Here is a 23,470-nt window from a genome sequence, read left to right on the forward strand (position 1 = left end):
TATGCTTCAAAAACTTGTAGATTATGACTTTACAAATAGTGAAGTGTATGTTTAATCTTAATCACACTTGTAGACATGGGACTCTTCATGTAATTAACATCTACTGCAAGTGTCTGCAGGATCAGACCATAACCAATTGTTTAACCTTCTATTTGCTTACGGAGGTTGAAGAAGAAAATGGAGCACTCTTTCAGTTACCAATTAAACATTCAGATTGGACTTTACTGATTTGTTATGATCAAAAGTAATGTGTTTGGATTTGCTTCTGTCTTTAGTCACTCTCTGAAATTATTGACATTATTGGCCATTCCTCAGTCTGCATGATTGCAGAGTGGAGTCCGGAGATACACATTACCTAAGGAAAATAACAAAATTATATTTCTCACTCCTCCCCCAAAAAAAAGCCCACCAACAAAACAGAAAACAAAATGTTTAAATGATGTGGTACAAAAACACACATGTACACACACACACACAAAAAAAAAAAACCAGCAACAGCGGCCCACGAGTATCTCATAGGAAACAAACTAGATCAGAACATGAAAAACCACACAGTATCTAATCATCTCTCATCGTGTGCAACTTTTAATACAATTAAGCATGCAAAGGGCATATCCCTTGATCTCCTTTACAAATGACTAAAAGTTGGGAAAGGTTCTGCTTTGAGTTGTGTCTACTTTTTTCTAACGCTACTTGATTTTTTATGCTTTGCTAAGAGCTGATTGTTACTCTCCCACTGAACACATAGGAAATTGAAAGATGGTAAAATAAAGTGACTCATCCAGTAGGCCATGTGTAGATCTATTATACCAATTCATTATATTACCTGGGAAATGCTGCTTATTTTTACTGGCATATAGTCTTATGGGAGATGATTTGGCAAAATTTAAAAGGAGTAATGAGAATATGTCATCACAAGCAGTAGCAGGAATCATTTCTTGCACCACATCATTTAAACTTTGGTTTGTTGCTTGAGTTTAATTTTGCTTTTTGTTTTGTTGTTTGTTTGTTTAATCGTATGCATACATACCATCTCACTTAAATTTACCTTCCTACTTCATTGGAAGGAGTTGAGAGCTCACAATTCTCTCATTCCTCAAATAGCTTTCCCTGTAGAGTTATTTATTCAGAAAAGTAAGGAAGACAATAATAATCTTATAAAACCCAAGCTGCACAGGACATGCACAGCAAACCACCTTTAAAAAAGGAAAGTAGGATGAAAGTTTTGTCATGTTACAAATCATTGCTATAATGTATAGGTTGCTCCAAAAGTAACGCCTGATATTTATTTCCTTGCTGTATTTCATTTAGAGAGCCTGCTGCCTGCACAGGATAATTTTTATGTTGCGGAGGATACAGTTATGGAGCTATCAGAGGTGGAAGAAACAGCATCAGAAAGCAGCTGCTTTGCATCTGAGGACACTACCGAAGACTCAGGTGTAGTGAGCTCCCCATCTGACATTGTGTCACTGGATTCACAAAATGACAATATGAAATTGAGAGACATCAAGATGGTGAATGGCTACATGGACTCAGACACAATCTATGGTGCAGAGAATTACTCTGTAAAGAACCCGTACTGCGATAACAGGGGATATGCCAGTACTCCACAGAGGTAAGAATTCATTTGAAGCCAACTCTTGGAAAGTATTTTGCATGTCCCTCTTGCAGGGAGGCATTTAAGAAAGCTAGCTGCTTCTACTTCTCTGCTCTTTCATAAACCAGTACCAACGCCAGGTGACTCCTCCCATTGAAGAAACTCTCTGCCAAATCCCCTCCAGTGCCATGCTTGTAGCAACAGGCAAAGGTCACTTTTCTGTTTGAACTTGTAGTTGAGTTTCTTGCTAAAGACTGCTGCCCTCCAGAGTTAATTTCTCCAAAAAGTTTGAAGTAACTTTGTTACAAGTTGGTTTCTATTGCGGTTCTGATGGCACATGAAGCACTTAAAGTGATATTTTGTATTGATCTAGAAAAATAACTTACCGGTCATAAATGGAAAAATTCATACAGTGGGAAAATTCAGGCCCTTGAAAGTCAGGTAGAAAAGGATATATTCCGTGAAATCTGGGGGTTTATTTGTGGGTGTGTGCATGTACATGCATATGTATGTTCACTTACTGTTAGCTTCCGCTGGTGTTGTACCTTGGTGTTTTTTTACACTTCTTTTTTTTTTTTTTTTTTTTTTTCTTTTTTGTATAAACAAACGTTGTACTGCAGTTTTTGCAGGAAAATATAAGAAACTGGAATTTAACTAGAAACTGCCCGCAATCAGAAGTGACTCTGACACTGTTTGTTTGCCAAAACTCACATAGTCGGTGGCAGGGCCACAGTGGGAACCCAAAATTTATAGGACTTTGCAAATACAAACTGGCCAAATAGGAAGGAAGCTGTGCCTCCAGCAAGGAGGGTGGCCTGGTAATACTGACAGGGATCCACTCTGTATGATGCTGCCGAGTCATGGGACAGGGGCCAGAAATTCCTCTGAATTCTCAGTTGACACAAAGTCTGTGCTTTCTGGTCTGTCTCCATTCAGCTACTAATCTGTAGCCCCTTCATAAGAGCATGTATCATGACCTAGTTATTTGCTTCCACACATTTCTGAGGGAGAACTTCATCCTGGATCATTTAGTGGATGATGAATTAGGTATAAATTAGGCCAAAATCAGTATTTAACCTATTGGAATGATTTCAGGGTTTTTCTATTCTCATCAGTATCCAGGGGAGCAGGGTCAAGTCTCATTTAGATACTTGTTCAGAAATACATTTTAGTTTTGATTTTTCCTTCTCTAGTGTTTTAGGTCCTGATATAGTCTGTCTTTGGAAGATTAAATAGGCTAATAGTGGCTACAGTTACCATTTCAGACCAAATCCAAAAAACCAACCCATTAAATTCAGTAGTAAGACAATTAAGCAGACACGATTTTCCTTACAATCAAAGATCTAAAGAGTTAGGAAAACACACATTTACATTTAGGAGAAGGAAAACAAAAAACAAACAACAACAACAAAAAAAAACATTGCCATAATTCTGAGTGAAAGCATCAAGGCAAAGCACTGTAAGAAAACCCTAATCAGTGGAAAATATTTTGGACTTTTTCTAGATTTTGGATTTGCCTTTGCCACATAAACAAACTAAATGTTTGTTTTTTAGTGTTTAGGAAGAGCACTTAAAGAAGAGGCTACAGGACAATGTGACAAAATGCATTACTCATAGAATTTGCAAAAGGTACTGACCTGGGGAACCATTTTGTTGGCTGGTCAGCAGAGCTGCCACTTGGCAAGCAGGAGGATTGGAAGGTGGCAATACGTATGGGGCTGCAGAAGTGCAGCCCATCGTAGTCGCAGAGGTCGTTGTCCTCTCTGCTCAGCGCCTGGGAGCCTGGTTCTGTAGTACTGCATCCAGCCCTGAGAGAGGATGGCAAACTACAGTGCATCTGTAGGAGAGCCACAGAGGTGGCAGGGCTCTGGAGATGAAAAGTGCGAGGGGGAGAGGACACTGGGGTTGCTCACCTTGCAAAAGCAATGAGGATATGGAGGGATCTGACTGCAGTCTGTCACCATATAAAAGGAGGACTGTGAGCAGAATCTGGACTCAGAGGCTCCTTGGCGTACACAGTGGAAGGAACTAAAGTCTTTAGCTGCCGTAAAGGAAATAAAAATGGAATATTAGGAGGAAATTCCTCAAAATAGGAGTGGTTAAGCAATGGAGCAGGCTGCACAGAGACTTCAAGAAATCTCTGAGTTTAGAGGTTTTCAGAACTTAGCTAGACAAAGCCTTGGAAAGACTCAGCTGACTTTGAAACTATCCCTGCCTGGAGCAGCAGGTTGAACTAGGCTCCTAGTCTGAACTTAGGTGATTTCTAAATATTCCGTATTTGTCTAATATGTCCATAATTAAAAAGGAGACGAAATAGGAGATGGTTTTGTTGCTGAAGTAGAGAGTTTCATGAACTGTGGGGTATTTTAGTCTCTGGGGAAGCAAAATTGTTTCAAATCAACTTTAAGGTAGAGCCAAAGTCTAACATTTAGAATGGATTTTATTCTCATGGCAGCAACCAGGGAGTCTGCCACAGAGAAGATGCTAATAGTAAAATCTTTAAACTTTTGTGCTCTGAAGTGCCAGCAATGTTTGAAGGTAAATCCAGTCCCACTGCTAACCAATTTTTGTTGAAAAACCAGCTTTGAAAGTCATGCTCTTCTAAATCCTTTCGAGGTTAACTTGCTAAGTTTTTAAAAGCCACTTCCCAAATGTAGAGGGGAGGACAAAATGGCCTTGGTTTGTTTGTTTGTTTTTTATGCTATTCATATGAAATTCTCCTTTTTGTGGGATTTAAATCAGTTCAGAGTACAGTATTGAGTACAGTCAAATTTGGAGTGCATCAATTTCAGCTGCTGATGTCAGAGCAGCCACCACCCCAATGATAAAATCTTCTGGGAGCCCTGAGATTATATGTAGTCCTTGTGATGAATGAGCTTCTTTGAGGACCAAAGCAGCCTTCTAAATTCCCAGACAAGTCAAAGTGCAGTTTAAATGAACAATCGATACCATGCTACACAGAGTTTCAAATGTGTTTCAAAAGCTACAGCACTTGAAGGAAAATTTTACACAGAGTTTCACGATTCCTTTTTGTCTTTTTTTTTTTTCAGTCCAGGTACCAAGTTCTAACTCAGTTCTAAAAGGAAGATGTGAAAAGATAAATTTAAAGAACATGTCAGTGCTGTAAAGAAATAGTAGTTAGCAGAAGTGAAATGGAGTCCTCCTTGAGTCTGAGCTCCACTGAAGCCAGAAATTGTAGTTAATTTGGCTCAGGCTTGGGGAATTAAAAAAAAAAAAAAAAAAAAAAAAAAAAAGCTAATAAAAATATTTAGCTTTAAATTGTAAAGCTAGCTAAAACTGGGGCTTTTTACCCTGTGAAATAACTATAATTCTGTATACTATAATGGTTTTATACTGTGTGGGTAAAAAAAACAAACTACTCTTAAAGTGGAAGTAGATTGAATTTAGTGTGAAGAGTCAAACTTTGGTGAAGAGAACAGTCAAGACCACAGTTCTTTGGTAGGTTTGTTCTGAGCTCCAGATGATGAAGAGTATTTTGCCATGTCCCTTCCTTTGGTTAATTGTATATGTATTTTTAAATTTATTTTTTCTTGGAGCTTCTGGAATCATTCACTATATGGCATGGGTGGTCTCAGTGCGGCAGAAATGTCTGATAGATTTAGAATATCACGGCAGGGTCTGTACCTCATCTGTTACTGAAATCAGGGAAAGCGTGGAGTGCTGATGAGGGACACAGTCTACAACATGCAATAGTTTTGTCTACATGTAGCAGCATAATAGTATGGCCAGGGTAGTAAGTCAGGTACAAACTTTGTACATACAGATTGCAACATATTACAAATCTTGTTCCTAAAGAAGAGAGATAAATTTCTAAAAGGAAGTCTCCATAGCCCAGGGTTTTCCAGTCCTTCATGGTCTTGTTTTCCAGTTTGTAAGAACCATTTGCATGTGCACTCTTTTTTTGTTCTGTATTGGGATTCTTGTTTAGGTTGCCTCAATGTGAGTAAGCAGAAGAGTACCAAAAAAACTCTACTCTTGGTTCTGCCTCCAACCTATTAAACCATCTTTGTCTCTGCCTCTGATATGCCTGTCAGCCACTTACTGTGTAAAATTCTGCACACAGTTATGATATCTCACAAGATGTTTATACAGTACCTGGTAGAGCAGAATCCTGATCTCAGCTGGAGGTACCACAGGATAACCCCTATGAATAATTGACTACATACAATATTGGCTGTGAATGTTTTAGTAATTGCTGACTCTGAACACAGTACAACATAGTTCTCTTTCTTCATATCCTTCCTTACAGTTGATTTGTGTTATGTATCTGTTCACCAAATTTTAATATATAGTGTTAAATGAGTAACAAGAAAACCACAAAGAAGCTGAAATGTTGCTTATGTAGCAGTAAGCACATCTCATGATCTCACAGTGTTGCAACTCTGTCCTCCCATACCCCCTCCTTTCCCATCCCTTGTATGGTGTCATCACGCAAGCTCCTTGGGGCAGGGATCAGTCAATTTTATATGCCTATAAAGCATCCTGCACACCTACTGTCTCGAGCTTTATAAATAATTACACATTAAAAATTATTTTAAAATAATGTTATTAGGGCTGCTAAGTCACATGCTCAAAGTTAGCTAACATTAATATTAAGTCTGTGTAACCTTAGTTTCCCCCCTTTAACCTTAATTTCCCCTATTTTGTGCAGTATGATAAAGTCTCTAGTTAAATGATTGTACTCATTATTTTTCTGAGTTTCAGAGCTCAATTAATGGAGCAGGTACGCCTGTTTGCTCTCGGTTCACATTCTCTTCTACAGCCAGGACTATTTAATTTCCTCTTGCTCTTTGTGTCTTACTCATCACACTACTATCCATGTGCCATGCAGACCTTTAATTAATTTCTCATCCCAGTACTCATGTGAGATGAAGAGGAGGCATTGTGGCATTATCTTACTGTAGAGAAAACAAGTTTGATGCACTGGGTCAAGGCAGACCATTTAGACCACACAGGACCCATCTATGTCAGAACAGTGAGCATTCAAACAGCATTTCATGTACCAGAATGCACCTCTCCATTTCCTCCAGACTCTGTTCTCTAAAGGCATCTAAGCATTTTGGCAGAAATAAAGTAACAGAATGCTCACGGGCATGATGCACGTTGTTGGCTTTGGACTCTCACCTATCAAAGGCGTAAGGTGTAGGCAGCTGAAATGAGAGTTAAGGGTCCTTTAGAGTGGGCTGTCCTACCAGCTGCACTCAGAGCGGTAAAAATAGTTTAAAATACAATATAGTTTATTAAAGTTTAGAAAGGTTTTTGATGGATTTTTTCAAGTGCATTAAAATCTAAAGGGAACTTGCTGGTTTTAACGCTAAATAAATGCATCATCAAAATTGGTGACTTGTCAGGGACAATAAGATAAAATATTCTCCAAAGGCCTAAAAGGGATTTTCCCCTCCCTCGAGTTCCTCCTGTGTCAGTAGCCATGAAGGAGGATTATTTTTTCACGTACAGCTAATTGAGGGCGTAGGGTGGGGGTGGGGGAACCCTGCGGAGATCAGTTCATGCTCTGGATCTGGACAGGGAGAATCCCGTTTCCACCCTTTCTCTTGGGAGAATTTGTTACCTTTGGCTCTGGTTGTGGTAGCTGAGCTGTGGGGAGGAGAGGGAAAACTGTTCTCTTTGTTACCAACCTGAGAAATACTCGGCTGCTTGCTACAAAACTCTTTGGATTTTGATGAGTTAGATTAAAACAAATGCTTGAAAGGATAGGGGTGGGTGAACTTGTTCTGCTTAATTTTCAGCCCATTCAAATTCAAATGTTACAAGGTTTTGTGTTACACTTGGGAAGGACAGGGGGGAAAAAGAACTTGGTAGCTGGAGAGAATTTAATGATGAAGCAGGTCAGAGGAAGAGAAAGTATAATTGTGAGTGGCAGAAGGCAGTCGGAAGGGAGGGGAAAACTAATGAAAATAGCACTATGTATTTATTACATACACATTTGTGCGTACAAATATACTCTATATAGTTACTTGTCACTTGTAGCAGTCTTGGAGAAATACTGGAAAGCTTTCTTCTGCCATTCCCCTCTAAGGCAGATTTTATTTTAGCTGGGTAGATGTGTGTTTTACTTCTTTGGAAACAGAAACATACTGCTGATAGGGAGGAAGGAAGAGAAAGGGTTAAAGTGACAGAGAGAACTTCATGGGTGAAAAATTACTTAATTAAGCCCCAGATGTCTGACAGATTTGCAAGCCTGTGCTCCTTACATACTTTTGCTAATTTCCTTCCTTATCTCTGGCTTTCTCTTTCCTCTTGTTCCAGAAAACTCTTTCGATTTGGAGATTCTCGTACACTTTTTTTCTGGCAGATGTTCGTGGAGGGAAAGTATTAATGACATTATGGTTAAGTAATAGATACTCACAATTATTGTAGAGCAAGAGTCCAGATTAGCCTTTCTGTTAAACTCGTTGGCTGGAAAAATTGTCATATACTTCAGAGCTGTAACACATTAGATGTTAGGAAGCAGCTTGGGTTGCTAAAGGTGTAGTTAAAAGGGCTCCAGTCTTTGCTCTCTTTTTTTTTTTTTTTTGTATGTGTAAACCAGGAGAAGTTGTTTAACCTCACTGTGTCATCATTTTACCTTCAGCGTTACTGTGCCCAGGTGACGTTGCTGTATTAAGATTTAAGTCAAGCTATTTCACTTCCCTGACTATTTCTGGCAATCCTATCTGCCTGCAGGCTTTTCTATTGAGAAGCTGTTGCCAGAGGCCTGTGCAAGGAGGGGGAGTGGGGGCATGCTTCCAGCTGTATAGCAACTGCAAGCTGCTGCCTCTGCAGCCTATGGGAGGACCCTGAAACATATGAGACACATGTCTCGGGCTCTGGAAGCTTAAATCATTGTGGTATGTAAAAGGCTTAGAGATTTCTAGCATTAAGGGACTCAAAAACACAACATACTATAAATAAGCATAAATTTTTTCATTTGCTTTCTATTTCTGACCGATAGACGTGGAAGAGGATTGCAAAAGGTCCATAAACATAGCTGCTACAAAAAAACGACTTTATTTTCCTCCTTCTCTCTACTTGTAAATTCCTATTTTTAGTAGGTGGTTTTAAATCTGAGGGCACTACTGTACGTATATATGCTCAAATTGGAAAACAGATTAATTTCTAAATATTTTTATTCAGCACAGATAAAAATGCTGCCTAAAGAACATTGGGGTCCCACACATCTAAAAGCAGAACACAAACTAAAAACAATACCTGCACCTTGCTCTCAAAAAGTATGTGCAGCCTTCTTTTAATTGACTGTTGAAGAAGTTAAAAAGCAAGTTTATGTGGCGTCCAACAGAAAATAAATATGTGTGTTTTTTCCTTTCCTTAGTTCCTGCCACTTTCAGAAATCTTGTATGGAAGACAACTGAGGACTTTGTTATCTAGCCCGTGGGATGTATTTTCCAGTGTATTAACAGCCTACTGTCAGCATTTGTCACTGTGACCATTTTACTTGGTCATAGAAAGCTAGAATTTGGAAACTTCATGCTCATGTTCACAGGAGGTAGCATTAAAAAAGGATTTCATTGGTCTGGTCATAGCTTCAATAATTAGAAAGTCCATTCCTTATACTAAGTACTCTTCTTTCCCTGAAAGGAAATAGAAAAGAAAAATCATTTAGCTTAAGAAATACAGAAAATGGAAAAATGGTCCCTTAGATTTTGTATGCAATTGACTACTCTGGAAAATAGTTTCCTCCACTTCAAGGAGTACTTTGGTGCATCAATCACAGAAGGAAGTGAATAAGCACTCTGAAACTACTTCATGTCATTTCTGGCCTGGTTAAATAGCAAGTCATATGAAAAAAGGATGCGCTTTCATCCATGCTTTCTACAACTTAAAATCATTCGACATCAGCCTTTTCTGTAACACCAGCTTTGGTAGACCCCAGGTGGAAGCATTTATCTCCCCAGCATTTATGTAAATGGATAATATTTTCAATCCATTTTGAAGAGGAAGAATTTGGATATGTGCAGCATGGTTAAATTAAATCCTTAGTAGCAGACTGAAAAGAAACGTTGGGCAGGGAAGGTAGCCCAGATGCTTCAAAGCCCAGTGCAGAGTCACCATAATACTGGTCTTCCATGTTGGTCATTTCCTGTTGGCTGCTGAAGGTGCTATGAGGAACTTCCTCCTGTGTGCTACTGCACTGTGAGCCTTTCTGGATTTGACTGTTACTTACAGTGGTTCTGTCTGGCCTTCCCAGCTGGTGAGTTAGAGGAACTGTGGTCTCAAGATTTTCTATTTAATCAAGGTACACAAAATAGATGAGGCTCTCAGAAAACGTTCAGTGATCTTGAGAAATGTCTGCTACCATTTATTTTGCCTGCTGCTTTTCCATCAGGTCACAAGTCTCCGTCATTTCATGTTGTATCTGTCAGCTCCACACAGTCTTGAGTTCCCTGCATTATTTCAAATGGTACTGAGTGTCACAAATGGACAATGAATCTTTTCCTCAGTTTCTTTCCCATAATTTAAATAGCTCTGCATTGTATTTTCTCAGTTATGTTGAAAGCTGTGGTCTACCTGTGATTCCATAGGGAAGGCTTTCTAGAATTCCTGAGAGGTGCCCAAAGAAGCCTTGGTCTTTTGTACCATTTGCAAAGCCCCAATAGAACAAAAAATGTAGAACAAAATGGCAGCTTCTGTCATTGCAAATCTGTTGTATTTTAACTGTTCAGTGTTTCTTTTTAATGCATTCCAAGCAAGATTTATCAGAGATTTTTTTTCTCTCTTTCTTAGAATTGACTTAAAACTTTCTCATAAATGTCTGTCTCTCATGGCACTAATTTGACAAAATGCTGCAGTAAGTTTCATTTTGTCTCCAACTGTGCGAATGACTGCCGAGGAGTAATTATGTATTGTAGCCTGAGCTCAGTGGAGCACTAAAGGCGGTAGTTTAGTAGTCTTTCTGCTCGGTTCTGCACTCCTGCACAAATCTCAGCTAATCTACATAAGTAATAAGTGAGCAGGCTTCCAGAAACCATGCATGTTTGCCATTTTGAGCTTGTGCTAAATACTCCCCATTTTTAACACCTGACGTTACCAGAAAGGCAGCAAAAAGGTTATCAAGTTGTTCCTTAAGTCAAAAAAAAAAAAGCATGTGTGAGAAAATGCCACTGGTAATGTTTGTCCAGAATGTAAAACATAGTACTGGAATAAGTCCTGTATTTTTCTTGGATTCTAACCAAAATAGAGCTGTCAACAAAAGAAAAGTGTATAGCGTTGGAAGGGAAGAAGGCTTTGAAAAAATATTAGAGGCCCTCTTGTTTTCCTTTCCCAAATACTGTTGTGTGAAAGAGTCTTTTTAGGCATATTTATAGACTATGTGAGCTACTGGAAACTACCAGACTTTCACCTCCCAAAACACATATCACATTTTAAATTCCCAATGCTAAGAGTTTAAAGAAGAGCTCTGTGATTAGTATGCACCTTCTGCCTTGCCTTTTAGGTGAGTTTGGAGATGAATTGAACAATAGCTCTTTTAGGAATTTGGAAATGCATAAGGAAAGATCTGCTTTTTCTGAAGCTCCATCTGTAAAGGACTAAGAGTCCTTTCATATTTAATGCATTGTTCTCTTTAGAGAGTCTTCAGAAGACTTCTCTGAATTGGGTAGTATTATCCCAGTTGCCTAGATGAGGAGATTGAAGCCAAAACTGAGAGGCAAATTACCTATAGTCACTGCATAAGTCCACAGAGGATAATGAAAGAAACCTCTTCTGACTGCTGCCCATGAGGGAGTTGATTTTTCTGTAAGGAGTCCTTGAAAGATTCTCTCCAGTTGTTGTGAGAAAAGAGCTGGTCAGTGCAGTGAATCCATAATGCCTGTTCGGAATCCAAGAATCTCTGTCCTAGGCCCTAAATATGTTTTCCTAGATGAGTCGCCCATAAAATCCTCAAGCCAATTATTTTCATTATTTGCTGGAGAAAGCCCAGTACCAACAATCTTTGTAATACAGATTTTGGCTGTATTGAAGAGTAGTCAGGCAACAGGTGAGATCAGGTACCAGAAAGTGGTGAACTTGCATGGCTGTCATGGAACGAGGTCTCATTCTCTGATGGATATGGATTTGCACATTTATCTTCTAAGGTTTTTCTTTAAAGCTCACAGTGCCTTCTTCACAGTAGCTTAGAGAAAATCCTGATGAATGTCAATAACTTGCTTCCAGCTATGGGCAACTACCCCATAAGGCCAGTTTTAAAGAGGAAAAGAGTGTTTGCCTTCCATACTGCATAGACATATTGTTTAGCTGCTGCACAATTTTTTTTGTCAGTGAAAATGCTTCCTTTTAATTTGCAAATAAATGGTTTTAAAGTGCACTCAGGGTAGCAAGTTTTTTTTGTTTTTTTTTTTTTAATTAATTATATAAAATTTTTCACTGCAAAACAATATGAAATTCAGGTGGTTCATAGTTCTTGCCACCTTTAGGATGTGAGGGTTTTTTTTTTGGCAGGCTTCTGCTTTGTTTGAATATTGTAGTAAGCTTAAATCTTGTCAGTTTGTCAGATGAGTTGTCTCATTGATTTGCGTGTGTGAATACTGCAGGATACAAATAGGATTGCTGTCTTACAGAACCAGTTGCTCCCATTAGAGACTTTGACTGAATCATGCCACCTTTCTCTTAATCCATCCTGGAGAAAACTTAGTTCATCATGATCTTCAAGTATGAGGACTGAATCTGAGCTTCATCAGTTCACATTGGCTTCTGGGGATGCTCAGGGCCTGCATAGCTCCAATCAGTGATATGATGATGAAGAGATGATATTCCACATGGAGAATGTTTCCGGCACTGCATCTCTTCCTCTGCATTCAAATAATAAGTGCAGATTTCCATCATCAGAAATCTATAGATTCCAATTTGTGAAACAATTTAGGTATGATATGTAGCTTTGCCTCCTTGGATTCATCCCTGTTTAGGAAAAGGAATAAGGTTCCAAGAATGCTAAGAGGATACAAGGAAAGGAGAGGTGAATGCACAAAAATAAATAAATGAAATGAAATGAAATGAAATGAAATAATGAAATGAAATGAAATGAAATGAAATGAAATGAAATGAAATGAAATACCTGGTGCTTGAACACGTGCTTTCAGCTCGTCCTATAAGAATCAGGAGAAAAATAATACAATAGCAAAAATAGATGGTACATGTTAGAGATCATTTAAATCACTGTCAAGAATCATCCCCAAGTATTTATTTATAAGATTATCTTAAAGGGGAGTGGAAAAGTACATTTTTTCAGGTGATGCTCAGTAAACTAGCCAAAAGTCACCTGTCACTTTATCTGTGATATTATGGGCTTGCTCTTGAAAAGGGCAAAGTTGCCTCACCTGACCAAAGTGACTTAGGTGTGGTTAGATGGAAAATTATTTTGTCAACAGTCTAATCTCAAGGGCAGAACGTAGAGGCGCTGTCACTGGTGACGTTTCGACTTCAGGTGAGGATCAGGTAGCAGAAAAAAAATGAATTGCCCAGCGTGAAATCCTAGCTTCTCTGATTTAGATAGGAAAGCTCTGCTGGTCAAGATTCTTCCCAGGAAACAGAATGTCTGTTGTGTAACAGGTTTTTATGTATTTGTTGTTAGGTTTTTTGTGTGTTTTTTTTTCCAGGTTCTTTTTTGTGAAAATTTTTCTTTGTTTTGTCTTTTTCTTTAATAAGCCAAGACAACGCTTGGCACTCATTCGGGTTTTACACTTGTTTTTAGATCACTGTACAAGTTTGTCAAAAAGCACAGAGTTATTTCTTGGCAAAATCAGGCCACTTTTCATTAGAAACAGCTCTCAAGGGATTAGTTTCTCTTTCCTCCTCCCCTCCCTTCCCCCAGGATGCAGAGTGATTGTCTAACACTATTTCACTCTATTTATTTTTCATCATCGTGCAATTTTTATTTAATTAAGGCACAGATTTGTTGGCAAAGTTTGTGCATGGGATGGCTAGTGGTCTGCTTTAAAATTACATGGATATACGAAGGTTTTGCCTCAGCATATGCTGCTTTTCTGCAGTCCGGGTGAGCTGCATGCTTCAAGGTGAAGCCAGACCATTTCTTTGTGATGGAGTTTATTAATCCTAATCTTTTGATCACCAGTACGTGGAGTATTCTCAGGCTTCACTGAGATCCGTACTAGATTTGAATGTTTCTGTGTGGTTTGTGTGTCCAAGGCTGCATTCTTTGTACTTTGGGGAGTGGATTTCAGAACCTCAGTGGAACCAAAGGGTATATTTCAGAGCAGCAGTGCAAGGCAAGAAAGCAGGAGGCCCAACATTTTTTTTTCTCTCTATTTAGCAGTAAAAATGAAGAAATGGCTGCGGCTAAGCATGAGAATGAGGACATATTCATTGATGCACAACTCCAGCAGACTTTGGCTGATCTGGATGAAGATTTAGAAGGTAGGGAACTGTACTGACTCTGGGGCATACAAGACATAGGCACAGCCTAGAGAAACACAGCCAAACTGCACTCTGAGACACCTTCATTTCTCACTAAGATTACTACCAGCAGTTCATGGGTCTGAGTCAGACTGTGGTCAGCCTAAAGTGGCTGCTTTCCCTTTTCTTCCTGGGCAGCCACTCTTTATACACCAGCACAAAATATTTTTCAAGCTGCTTATCAGATTGTCGTTGTATTTTGGTGTCTGCTACCAGAAAGAGATGAACAACAGATTATGGACACATTTTGTGAGCTAAATTTGATATGATTTCATTTACTTCAGTGAAGCCAAATCAGTAGTGAATTTAGCTGTCTTTCGTAAACAATGATTCTGTTGCTTATTTTATCGTAGTGAAATGGAGAAGGGGGGACATTCTTGCACCCAACCCCTCCTCTCTGTTATCAGATGTGTTTTTAAGTTTAACATTAAAAAATGTGAAAAGAAACGAGAAGAGATAAAATGTCACTGCGAAGCAATACTGTGCTTGTTTTTCCTAGAGTAAATAAAAACGTTTCATTATTAATATTGCTTATATTTCATTAGGAAATGATGTTCAATACTTTCTTTAAAAAAAAAAATCCATCTTTATCTCAGAACTTTTGTGGTGAACTGGATTCCAGTTTAATTCCTTTGAGTTTTCTAACACTGTTATTTCTTACCTTCTGTATTGTAACCTTTGATTTATACAAATCTGGGAGAAGAGTTAAGCTTCTTGCACAGTGAGGCTCCTGGAGCCTCACTGGTAATGAAGGAAAATGAAAGAATGGAGAGAAAAAAACAAATGCAAGCACTGTTTCTTTGTTTGCTTGCTCGAGGAAATCCTTCATCTGGGTTGTTATTACTAACCAGGTCTGGGAAACATAATTTGAAGTTGCTCACTGTTTCTCAGAAATGTTTCTCCTTTGGAGTCATGTGGTGAAATGTTTATCGCTGAGAGAAGTTAGTCAAAGATAAGGTATGAACAATAGATTAAATTCTGCTTTCAGCTGCATTTGTATGTTTCCCACTGGCTGAAGAAGGACTGCAGGATTATTTTGGCTGATCCTAATCAGCAGCCAGACAATAAAAAGGACCCAGATCTCTCCTTTTTTGTAATATAAGTATATTCCTGCTAGTTTTAGTGGAACTAAAATATCTGATCTGGGTATGTTTGCATTAGCTGTGTAATTTAAAGTCATATTCTAAATATTGCCTATATTTAATACTTTATGTGTTTTACAGCAATGGATGTTTTAAGTAACTCTGACTCTGAGCACATGAGTGAAGTGTTGAGCCCACATACAAGAAAAGTTGAGGTCCCCCAAGATGTTGCTAATTCTGTTCCAGTAACAGTCATAGATGATGCTCCAGAAGTTACCATCTACAACTCAGCTGGAAACCAAGAGACAAGGGGTTCATGGAATTTATCAGCTGACTCTGTTAATGTGGGAAACTTTACAAATAGAAATAACAATGCAGGTTCCTTTGATAAGGGACACGCCGATGGTGGAGCTGTATGTGTACCCAAGGACCTAATACAACAGCAGCCATCTGATAACGAGTTCAGTCACTTACCAGTGGAACAGAGGAGGGATATGTTTGAATCTCTCACATCCTCCTTTGAAAAAAGAGGTGAAAAGAATGTAAGAGTAGAAGCTCCACCCAGACATGTTATGAAGTCTGAGGAGTGTAAATCGAAACCAACTTCATCTCACTCCAAGACTGTGACTGAAATCAATACAGCAAAAGAGAAAGTAAATCCACTTAATGAATGTAGTAAGCGGGAGAGACCTCTGAAGAAAAGTAAGTCAGAACTAGAAATAAAACGGCCACCAGCAAAAAAAATTGAAGTAGAACAAGTTCCATCAACACCTCCATGGTGTCACCGTGCCCAGAAACTGGAGACAAATTATGAACCCAAAATGGGTTTGACGACCTTCAAAGTTGTCCCTCCCAAACCTGAAGTAAAAAATTTTGATAGAGGACTTTCATTCTCCACTGGTGCCATTAAGATCGATGAACTAGGCAACCTTATCAACCCAAAGCCTGTTGTCAGTAAGAACATACCAGGTACCTCTGCTGGTGAAAGTGAGGAAATTCCTCTTGGGAAAGTGAAGGCATTCTGGAGGTCAAGTTCTATGGAAAAACAAAGTGATGACTCTGCTGAGCATCTTGCTAAAAAGCCAACAGTTACCACAAACTCTAAGTCCTTTGTTACAAAGCAAGAATGCAAACCTGTCGGTCTTGCAGCTCCAAAACCTGTACCACCACAAACTGTTATTTCCCAGGTAGGTGAAAAACAGTCTGAGAATGAGAAGACGAAACCACCTCTTCCAGTTACACAGTCTCAGGTAAAACCATTAGTGGTCCCAGCAATTAATAAGGACAAGCCGGAGCTTCCATTTCTAAAGCCTCATAGAAGAACTTCCAGTCAGTATGTGGCCTCTGCCATTGCAAAACACATCAACCTACCTACCTTTAAGTCTGATTCTACAGATTTTCTTGAGAAAGATGAAAATAAGCATGGGGCAGGAGAGGTTAAAACGGAAGCTGAAGTTTCCCCCAAAAGGTGTATCATTGTGGCCAAATACAGCCCTGTGGAAACAGAATCAGCAGAAACAAGAGAAAAAATTTCAAGTATTTTTACTTGTAGTCAAAAAGCATCCCACAGATTCACACCTGGTGATAATTCTGGCATGGAAAACAAAGTAGTGAACATCAGGGCACCGAGTCAAGCAACTGCTGCTAATTTCTATAAAAAGAATGCCAGTGTCCCACTTAGTAAATCCTCTTCAAAGGATAACATCAAGGCAGAAGATGATCACAGTTTAAACAGCAAACAAAGTACAGCAGAGAAAAAGATGCATCTTTTGTTTGACCAGAAATGCGAGACTTTGCCCCGTAGTAATTCAGCCTCCTCTCTCAAGTCACCTGATCTCCAAGGAGCCTCACCCTCTTTCAGCTCATCTTTGCGCATCACTAAGTGGCCACCTGCTGACAGCATGCAAGTTGGTTCCCTGAAAGCATCACCCGAGTTCAATGGTGTGACAGCAAAGACAGAATCAGAACAGAATGACAAATCTGATGATTCGGTGAATAATGCTATCGGTGAATTGGATGTTAATGTGCAGACTAATATCTTCGGACCAAAGAAGAAGTTCAAACCTGTTGTCCAAAAACCAATTCCAAAAGACACATCGCTGCACAGTGCCCTAATGGAAGCTATTCAGACAGCAGGGGGAAAAGAGAAGCTCAGAAAGGTAAAGTGGAGATTTTATTTACTCTGTTCGGGTTACAGAAACCTGTAGGCAGCCTGTCAGACACCAGAGGTTTTATAACTGGTACATCTGCAAGGAATCTGGAGCACACATGGCACTTGAAAAATTTATAGTGGCAAAGTGCAGCCCACGCCAGTGGTTATTCTGCACGTCTTATATGTTACACAACACCATTCTTACTGCCCTAGCTAAAAGAGGCAGGGGGGAGAGAGACAACATGAAGGAGAGGTAATTGAGGTTAGCCAAGGAGCCTCGACTGCATTTCAGTGTGTTACATAAAAACGGAACACATGGCATGCAGAAAACTTGTAAATACATGCAAAAGAAAGAAGACCCCAGTTTTTGTTTGTAAGCAGTACCAGTTAGCCATTGATTTTATGCCCAGGGGATTTGAGGCTGCATCTCTGTATTCAGCATTGGTAACTGGGACCTACACGTATCCTTACATTTGGTGTGAGCTCAGGTTGTAAAAGCAGTCACAAAAGCAGATAGGCCGAGTAGTCCCCATAGCTTGCATTCCAGTGCAAGAGCTAAAAATATTTCCAATGACATTTCCAAAACATCTCTATGTAAATGTCTAATAACAATATTCTTTTCATAATCTAGGTTTCAGACAGCGCACTAAATGGCAATCACAAGAAACCCTCATACAGTGAGCCAGAGAATGAGCGGTCAGCCCTACTAGCAGCAATTAGAGGCCACAGTGGCACTTCCAGGCTGAAAAAAGTAAGAAATCAACATGATAAATGATCTTCTAAGTGCAGTCTGTTTCTGTTGAGTGTTTCAAATAAACCTGGAGAAAATGCAAACTATGGGTTGTGTTGGAAAGGGAAGAGTATAGGGGGAAAGCGTTATGATGCAAGACCAGATCTGACTTAGACAGATAGCAGAGAGTGTCAGATTCCACCCTCTGCTATAGAACTTAGCAATCCTTCAACTGGCATGCTTTCAGCTGAGAAAGAAGTGTGTAGAAATCCAAATGGTTTATTGGGAATGTACACAAAAAATATAAAATGTTCATCACTTTCATTTTTTAGGTGTTGCTTTTTGTACGTTAGGGGGATGCTGTTAATGTATTTGCATTACTTTCTGTATACATCCAGTTCCAGTTACCTGAAAACATTAGAGCTTTTTCATGCATGCTGTTCATCTGTTAACTGATGCATGCAAGTTGTATGCAAGTAGTTGATGGAAATTTTCAAACACTTTCACTACAGCAGAATGTTTCCTTGTATCTGAAAGATTTACCTAATCATTAAAGCATCTCTTATCCCCAGTAACCAAAGCCTGCATTGTTCTAGCCTTAGATTTCACTCAGTTACTAATCCAGCCAAGGACATGTATTTGGCAAGGAGGTTCCCATTTCCCTCATGCAATGACTAAGACCATTAGCACATATCCAGATAGCTGGCACTAGGTAGAAAGTCTCCCTTGTCTCTGTTTGGGAATTATTTCCTCCCTCAGAGCAGTTCTGAATATCCTACAGCTCTTGCTTCAGTTAGGATGCAGCTTCCCCTGAACTTGGGAGCAGAACATGCAGTGCTGCAGTCACCTTTGTGCACACAACTGCGATCTGTGTTCATAAGGAATAAATGCAGATCTGTGTGAAAGAGGCTCTGACAGTGAAATGGTGTTGTATTGCCGCAGAGACTTTTTAGGATAGTTTCTTCCTGCAGAGAAGATTTTGCCATCATTTTAAAGGAAGTTGCCTAGAAACCATGGGCTTCTTTTTCACAGTGTCACCTGTGCTGGATGAAGTACTATGTTTGTATGTATACAGGGTGGGATTTAGATGTGCTGTGATGAAAGGTCTGTCCCTTCCATAACACCTTAAATGTTGATATTTTATCTGACATGAAATTATTACCATATATTTGTGTACATGTATGAACAGTGAAGGAATAGAACATAGGGGCTCTCTATGGGTCATTTGATGAGAGATGAGCCCTTTTCTACTAGGGAAGAGCATGCCTCAATTTTTCTGAAACATAACGTTAATGTATCTACTTGAAAACCTCCTGTTTGGCACTTGGTACTGAATTTCCTAATAATTGCCAAACCCTTATAATTACTAATAATTTATCGTGATTATTCTTAGTAATGTTGTTAGTGGAAAAAATATTTGTTGAGGCAGTTGCTTAGTCTAAAAGATCACCTCCTCGCCTACATTATTTAAACTAGAACAAGTTTCCAAGTCAGTAATTTGTGTAGGAATTTTAGGTTCAGAAATTCTACAGAAAGCCACTTGGAAGAGTAATCTACTGGGTTTTTTTTCTCAGTGCTTTCACATAATTCTCTTGTACTACTTTTTTTTTTTTTCCTTTTCAGTCTGACTTGAAACTTCAATATGATTTTTTCAATCAAGCCAGGTCTGAAAGCTCAAATCCAGAAGACCATCTCTGACATTTGAGATTATTTCTATGCAGGCTAGAATGTGAAAAGTAACAGGATTCCTGTGTGGCTGCAGCAGCCTTAGTGTATCTTCCTGATTCCAAAACCCCGTGTGGTTCTTTGCAAATGAATTCCAAGTCCAACTCTCTGTCTGTTACCTTAAATGCCAAGATGAGTTACAGGATGCTGGAGCTTGTGGTAAATAAAGATTTGAGTTTCTGAGTCAGAGTCAATGCCAAATCCTTGATGCTTGTAATCAGCCCAGCTGAGTGATGTGAGTGAGTAGTAACAGATGTTCAACTTCATGAGCAAACAAAAGCTCTACGTGTTTTATGTCATTCAAGCAAAGTGAAATTAGGGTACTGAAATTAAAGTGCATCAAATGTCAAGTAATTATAGTTTAGTCATGCTTGGTATTAACCGTCTCCTCTCAACTGCATCATGAACAGATCTCTTCATTGGCCTCCGAAGAGCTCCAGAGTTTTAGGAATGCAGAACTGTCTTTACAGAAAGCAGAAGACCCTCAGGAAGAGCAGCTCTGTATTCCACCTGCCCCTGCCCAGCCACCACCACCGCCTCCCCCTCAGCTGTCAACAGCGACTCTTAAATTCTCTACCACGACTACAGGTGACCCCGGAGAGGCAAGGCGAGCCCTGATGGAGGCCATTCGCTCTGGTGCTGGAGCAGCAAAGTTAAAAAAGGTAAACACACTTTTGTATTTCCTTGTGAATGAAATAACTTGGTCTTCTTTGGCCTTGGAAGCTGTTTGTAAGCTGTTCTAGCCACGCATTTCATTCTGCCATCAGAAGAGCAGTGCATTCAGTGCTTTCTCTAACTGAGTCGAAGACAGAGAATTTTTCAAACCTTTGAACAGGTATTAAAATGCACTGTTAATGCTTAAACATGCCTGTGTATATACGCAACCATATGAACCACATGAGCAGCCAGTTCTTTTTAAAGAGCATGAATATCACTTCAGAAAGTATTTTCATGCTCTTTTCTATTGTTGTGAATGTGAGATAATACTGCATGTCCTTCAGACCAGAAAAATTTTGAAAAGATCAGATGTGAGACCCTAAAACAAATGTAGACGTAAATATTCTGTCCTAACTTCAGTTATGTGTTCTTGGCTTTGATTTCCATAGGAGCTGTCAGTAAAACTGTGGATTCCTTTTAATATCAATCTGAACTTTATTAATTGGATGGTGTACATATCAGTTCTGTGGTCTGTTGTGGGTTAAGTCAGCTCCCAGATGACTAAATGATCTGTTGCCCTGATGTGATTTCTTGACATAAGTTCACATACCTCTTTGACCAAAATTTGCTCTTCCTAATCTTGAGTTATACTACATATTTCTGGGTGAAGAGATCAGTTGTTCTTAGTGGAGTTATCTCAGTATCATACTGCAGTATCAAAGAATGGACTTTGATCCTCAGACTTTAGGGAATGCACTAAAACAGATGCCGTTTTTCCAACACGTGATTTGGCTAATGGCAGCCAGAAGTGTGTAAATATACTTCAACCTTGCCCACTTGTCCTCTCCAAGTAATTCAGAAAATGTGATCAAAATTTAACAATAAAAAGCCCATCTAAAGAAATCTTGTTTCTGGTAAATCAGAAATTCTACAGAATCATCCAAATTAGTATACATTCATTTTACTTTCAGTGAAGTTCAGATCAGCATGCAAACAGAAATCTGAATGTGCAGTTATTTTCTGTGTGAAAAGATGTATCGATACTATGAGTAGTAGTAGAAGATGACCAATTATGAAGAACTGCTACTCTAGATCAGGCCTTTGGTTCCATACTTCACTATTCTACAGAAAAAAAACAATAAAAAGGGAATTTGGACATTCAAGAGTACTTCATGCTGTTGTTTGATTTCTAGATCCTTCCACATTCCTGGTTTGTCCAAATGCATTACTCTTGCATAAGACTCTGAAGGAACCCATACTGCTTACTCATTTAAATAAGCCTTTCTTACATCCTTGGGGATTTATTTTGAAACAGTTGGATGGCCTTTGCAGTCCATGAAAGTGATCTAGATATACTGATGTATTCTGCTAAATACTGTGCCTGTCATTTTCTATTTTCAAGGCAGAGTTAACTATTTTTGTAGTTTTGACATTGAGGTGACAGAAGAGTGCAACTCTTATTGTGTAGATCTTTTGTGAAAATAAAAGAGAGGAGCATTTTGTACAAGACAAAGTAAGGTTTTCTTATTATTGTGCTGTCCTTCATGTGCTGGATATGCAAGCTAAGTCTTGTATATGCTAAAGGCATCGTATCACTTTGACATCTGAAATTTCATGCCCTTGATCAGTGATAAAAGTAATGTTCAGATTTCTCAAAGAGCTTGTATCCACTGTGTATTAATATCTCTCCTAGCTTGTTGTGTTAAGTGAGAGCTAAATTCTGATCTTTTCCTTGCAGTAGGGCAATTTGTGATAGCAGAAGTTGAATTGGTAGAAGCATGTGTCTGCATATCAGGGTTTTCTTTTCTTCCATGATAGCTGAAAAATGTATCTCCAAGGAGCACTGAGTTGTTGACAGAGGGTGGTTGGCAGGTAGTTTTGTACTAGGGCTGAGGCAAGCTTTATTCTGTGTTTAGCCTTATGTGTCCGTTATCTCTGATGCCATGATTTGGAGGTGTGAGTACGGAGCCATTTTTGGCTTTGCTTTCTAGAAGGTTTTGGTTTCAGCAGCTAGACAGCAGACTTGGTTGTTCCATTCTGTAATTGTTGGTTTCTCCTTCATTGTCTTCTTGAAATTTTATGGAATAGGGGTTCTGGTGGTGAAATCATTCATTTCGCTAATACTGTGGGGGAACTGAGAAGGATCTGTTTTGCTTAGTTATGTGACTCATACTGAGAGGTGACTCAGTTTGGCCTTATTTATGAGGGGTTATTTGCAGTGGAAGTAGATCAAGCAGGGCTGTCAGGGGAACTAAACATAAAAAGCAACCAATTGCATAGATAAGGAGCATCCCAACAAAAATTTGAGCTCTATTAATATCTGTGAAAAGGCAACTCCTCCACTCCGCCCTTGATTACACTTTTTTGCTAAAGTCATGAACTTTAAGGTTAAAAGATCCACTGTGCAGGAAGGGAGGAGAGAAACTGATGTAGGCTGACCTTGCCTTGCTACAAGTCAGAGTCTGCACCACATCAGCTGTAATTGGGTCACCCAAAACAAACCAGAGCAAAAATAGGTACTTGAGGAAAACGCCAAGTGTGGATAAGACAGTATGTACACAGGTTCCCTGGCCATTCCTTAATCCATTTCTTGGAATATTTTGCCTGCTTTGACTAATAAATCATATTTTGTTTTGGAGAAATGGCTTCTGTCTTATTGCACACTGTTGCTGTCCACAGAGTCCCAAAGGAAAATTCTTGCGGATGCCAAGCCCAGTTAGGCCTCCTCATGAAAATGGTCCATACAGTGCCGTGCAGTTCAGAGACATGCCAGAAAGGGGGTTAGATTTCGCATCCTGCCCAAACATCTGTACCTCCATTCTGTGTTTTTGAAAGGTGATGAACTTAACTAAGCTGGAAAAGACTTCACAAGATGCAGGAAGTAACCTTTTTCTTCAAATTCCAAAATACCCAAAATGTTACTTGTTTAGCACACACAGAGTGCAGTAGCAAATTGTGGCGATGGCGTGAAGCAAAGACAGCAACCAGGATGGCTGATATGGTGCTTTTGGCTGTTAGCTGACTTCAGAAGTTAAGGGGTCTCACCAGCAAGGAATCTGCTTTCTAGCCATGCATACAAA

The 23,470-nt window shown here is 39.2% G+C and overlaps 1 protein-coding gene across 6 annotated transcripts in view; it reads left to right on the forward strand.

The window, feature by feature from the left end:
• COBL (cordon-bleu WH2 repeat protein) overlaps positions 1-23,470 on the forward strand; it is a 146,357-nt gene that overhangs the window by 119,631 nt on the left and 3,256 nt on the right. For all 6 annotated transcript variants that reach the window (XM_032442450.1, XM_015854337.2, XM_015854336.1 and 3 more), the window contains 5 exons: positions 1,312-1,615; positions 13,902-14,005; positions 15,268-17,285; positions 17,910-18,029; positions 20,144-20,395. In XM_032442450.1, the coding sequence (XP_032298341.1) occupies positions 1,312-1,615; positions 13,902-14,005; positions 15,268-17,285; positions 17,910-18,029; positions 20,144-20,395 (2,798 nt within the window). The remainder of the gene's footprint in view (positions 1-1,311; positions 1,616-13,901; positions 14,006-15,267; positions 17,286-17,909; positions 18,030-20,143; positions 20,396-23,470) is intronic.

Source organism: Coturnix japonica, chromosome 2 (genome assembly GCF_001577835.2).
Source record: "Coturnix japonica isolate 7356 chromosome 2, Coturnix japonica 2.1, whole genome shotgun sequence".
NCBI classification, from domain to species: domain Eukaryota; kingdom Metazoa; phylum Chordata; class Aves; order Galliformes; family Phasianidae; genus Coturnix; species Coturnix japonica.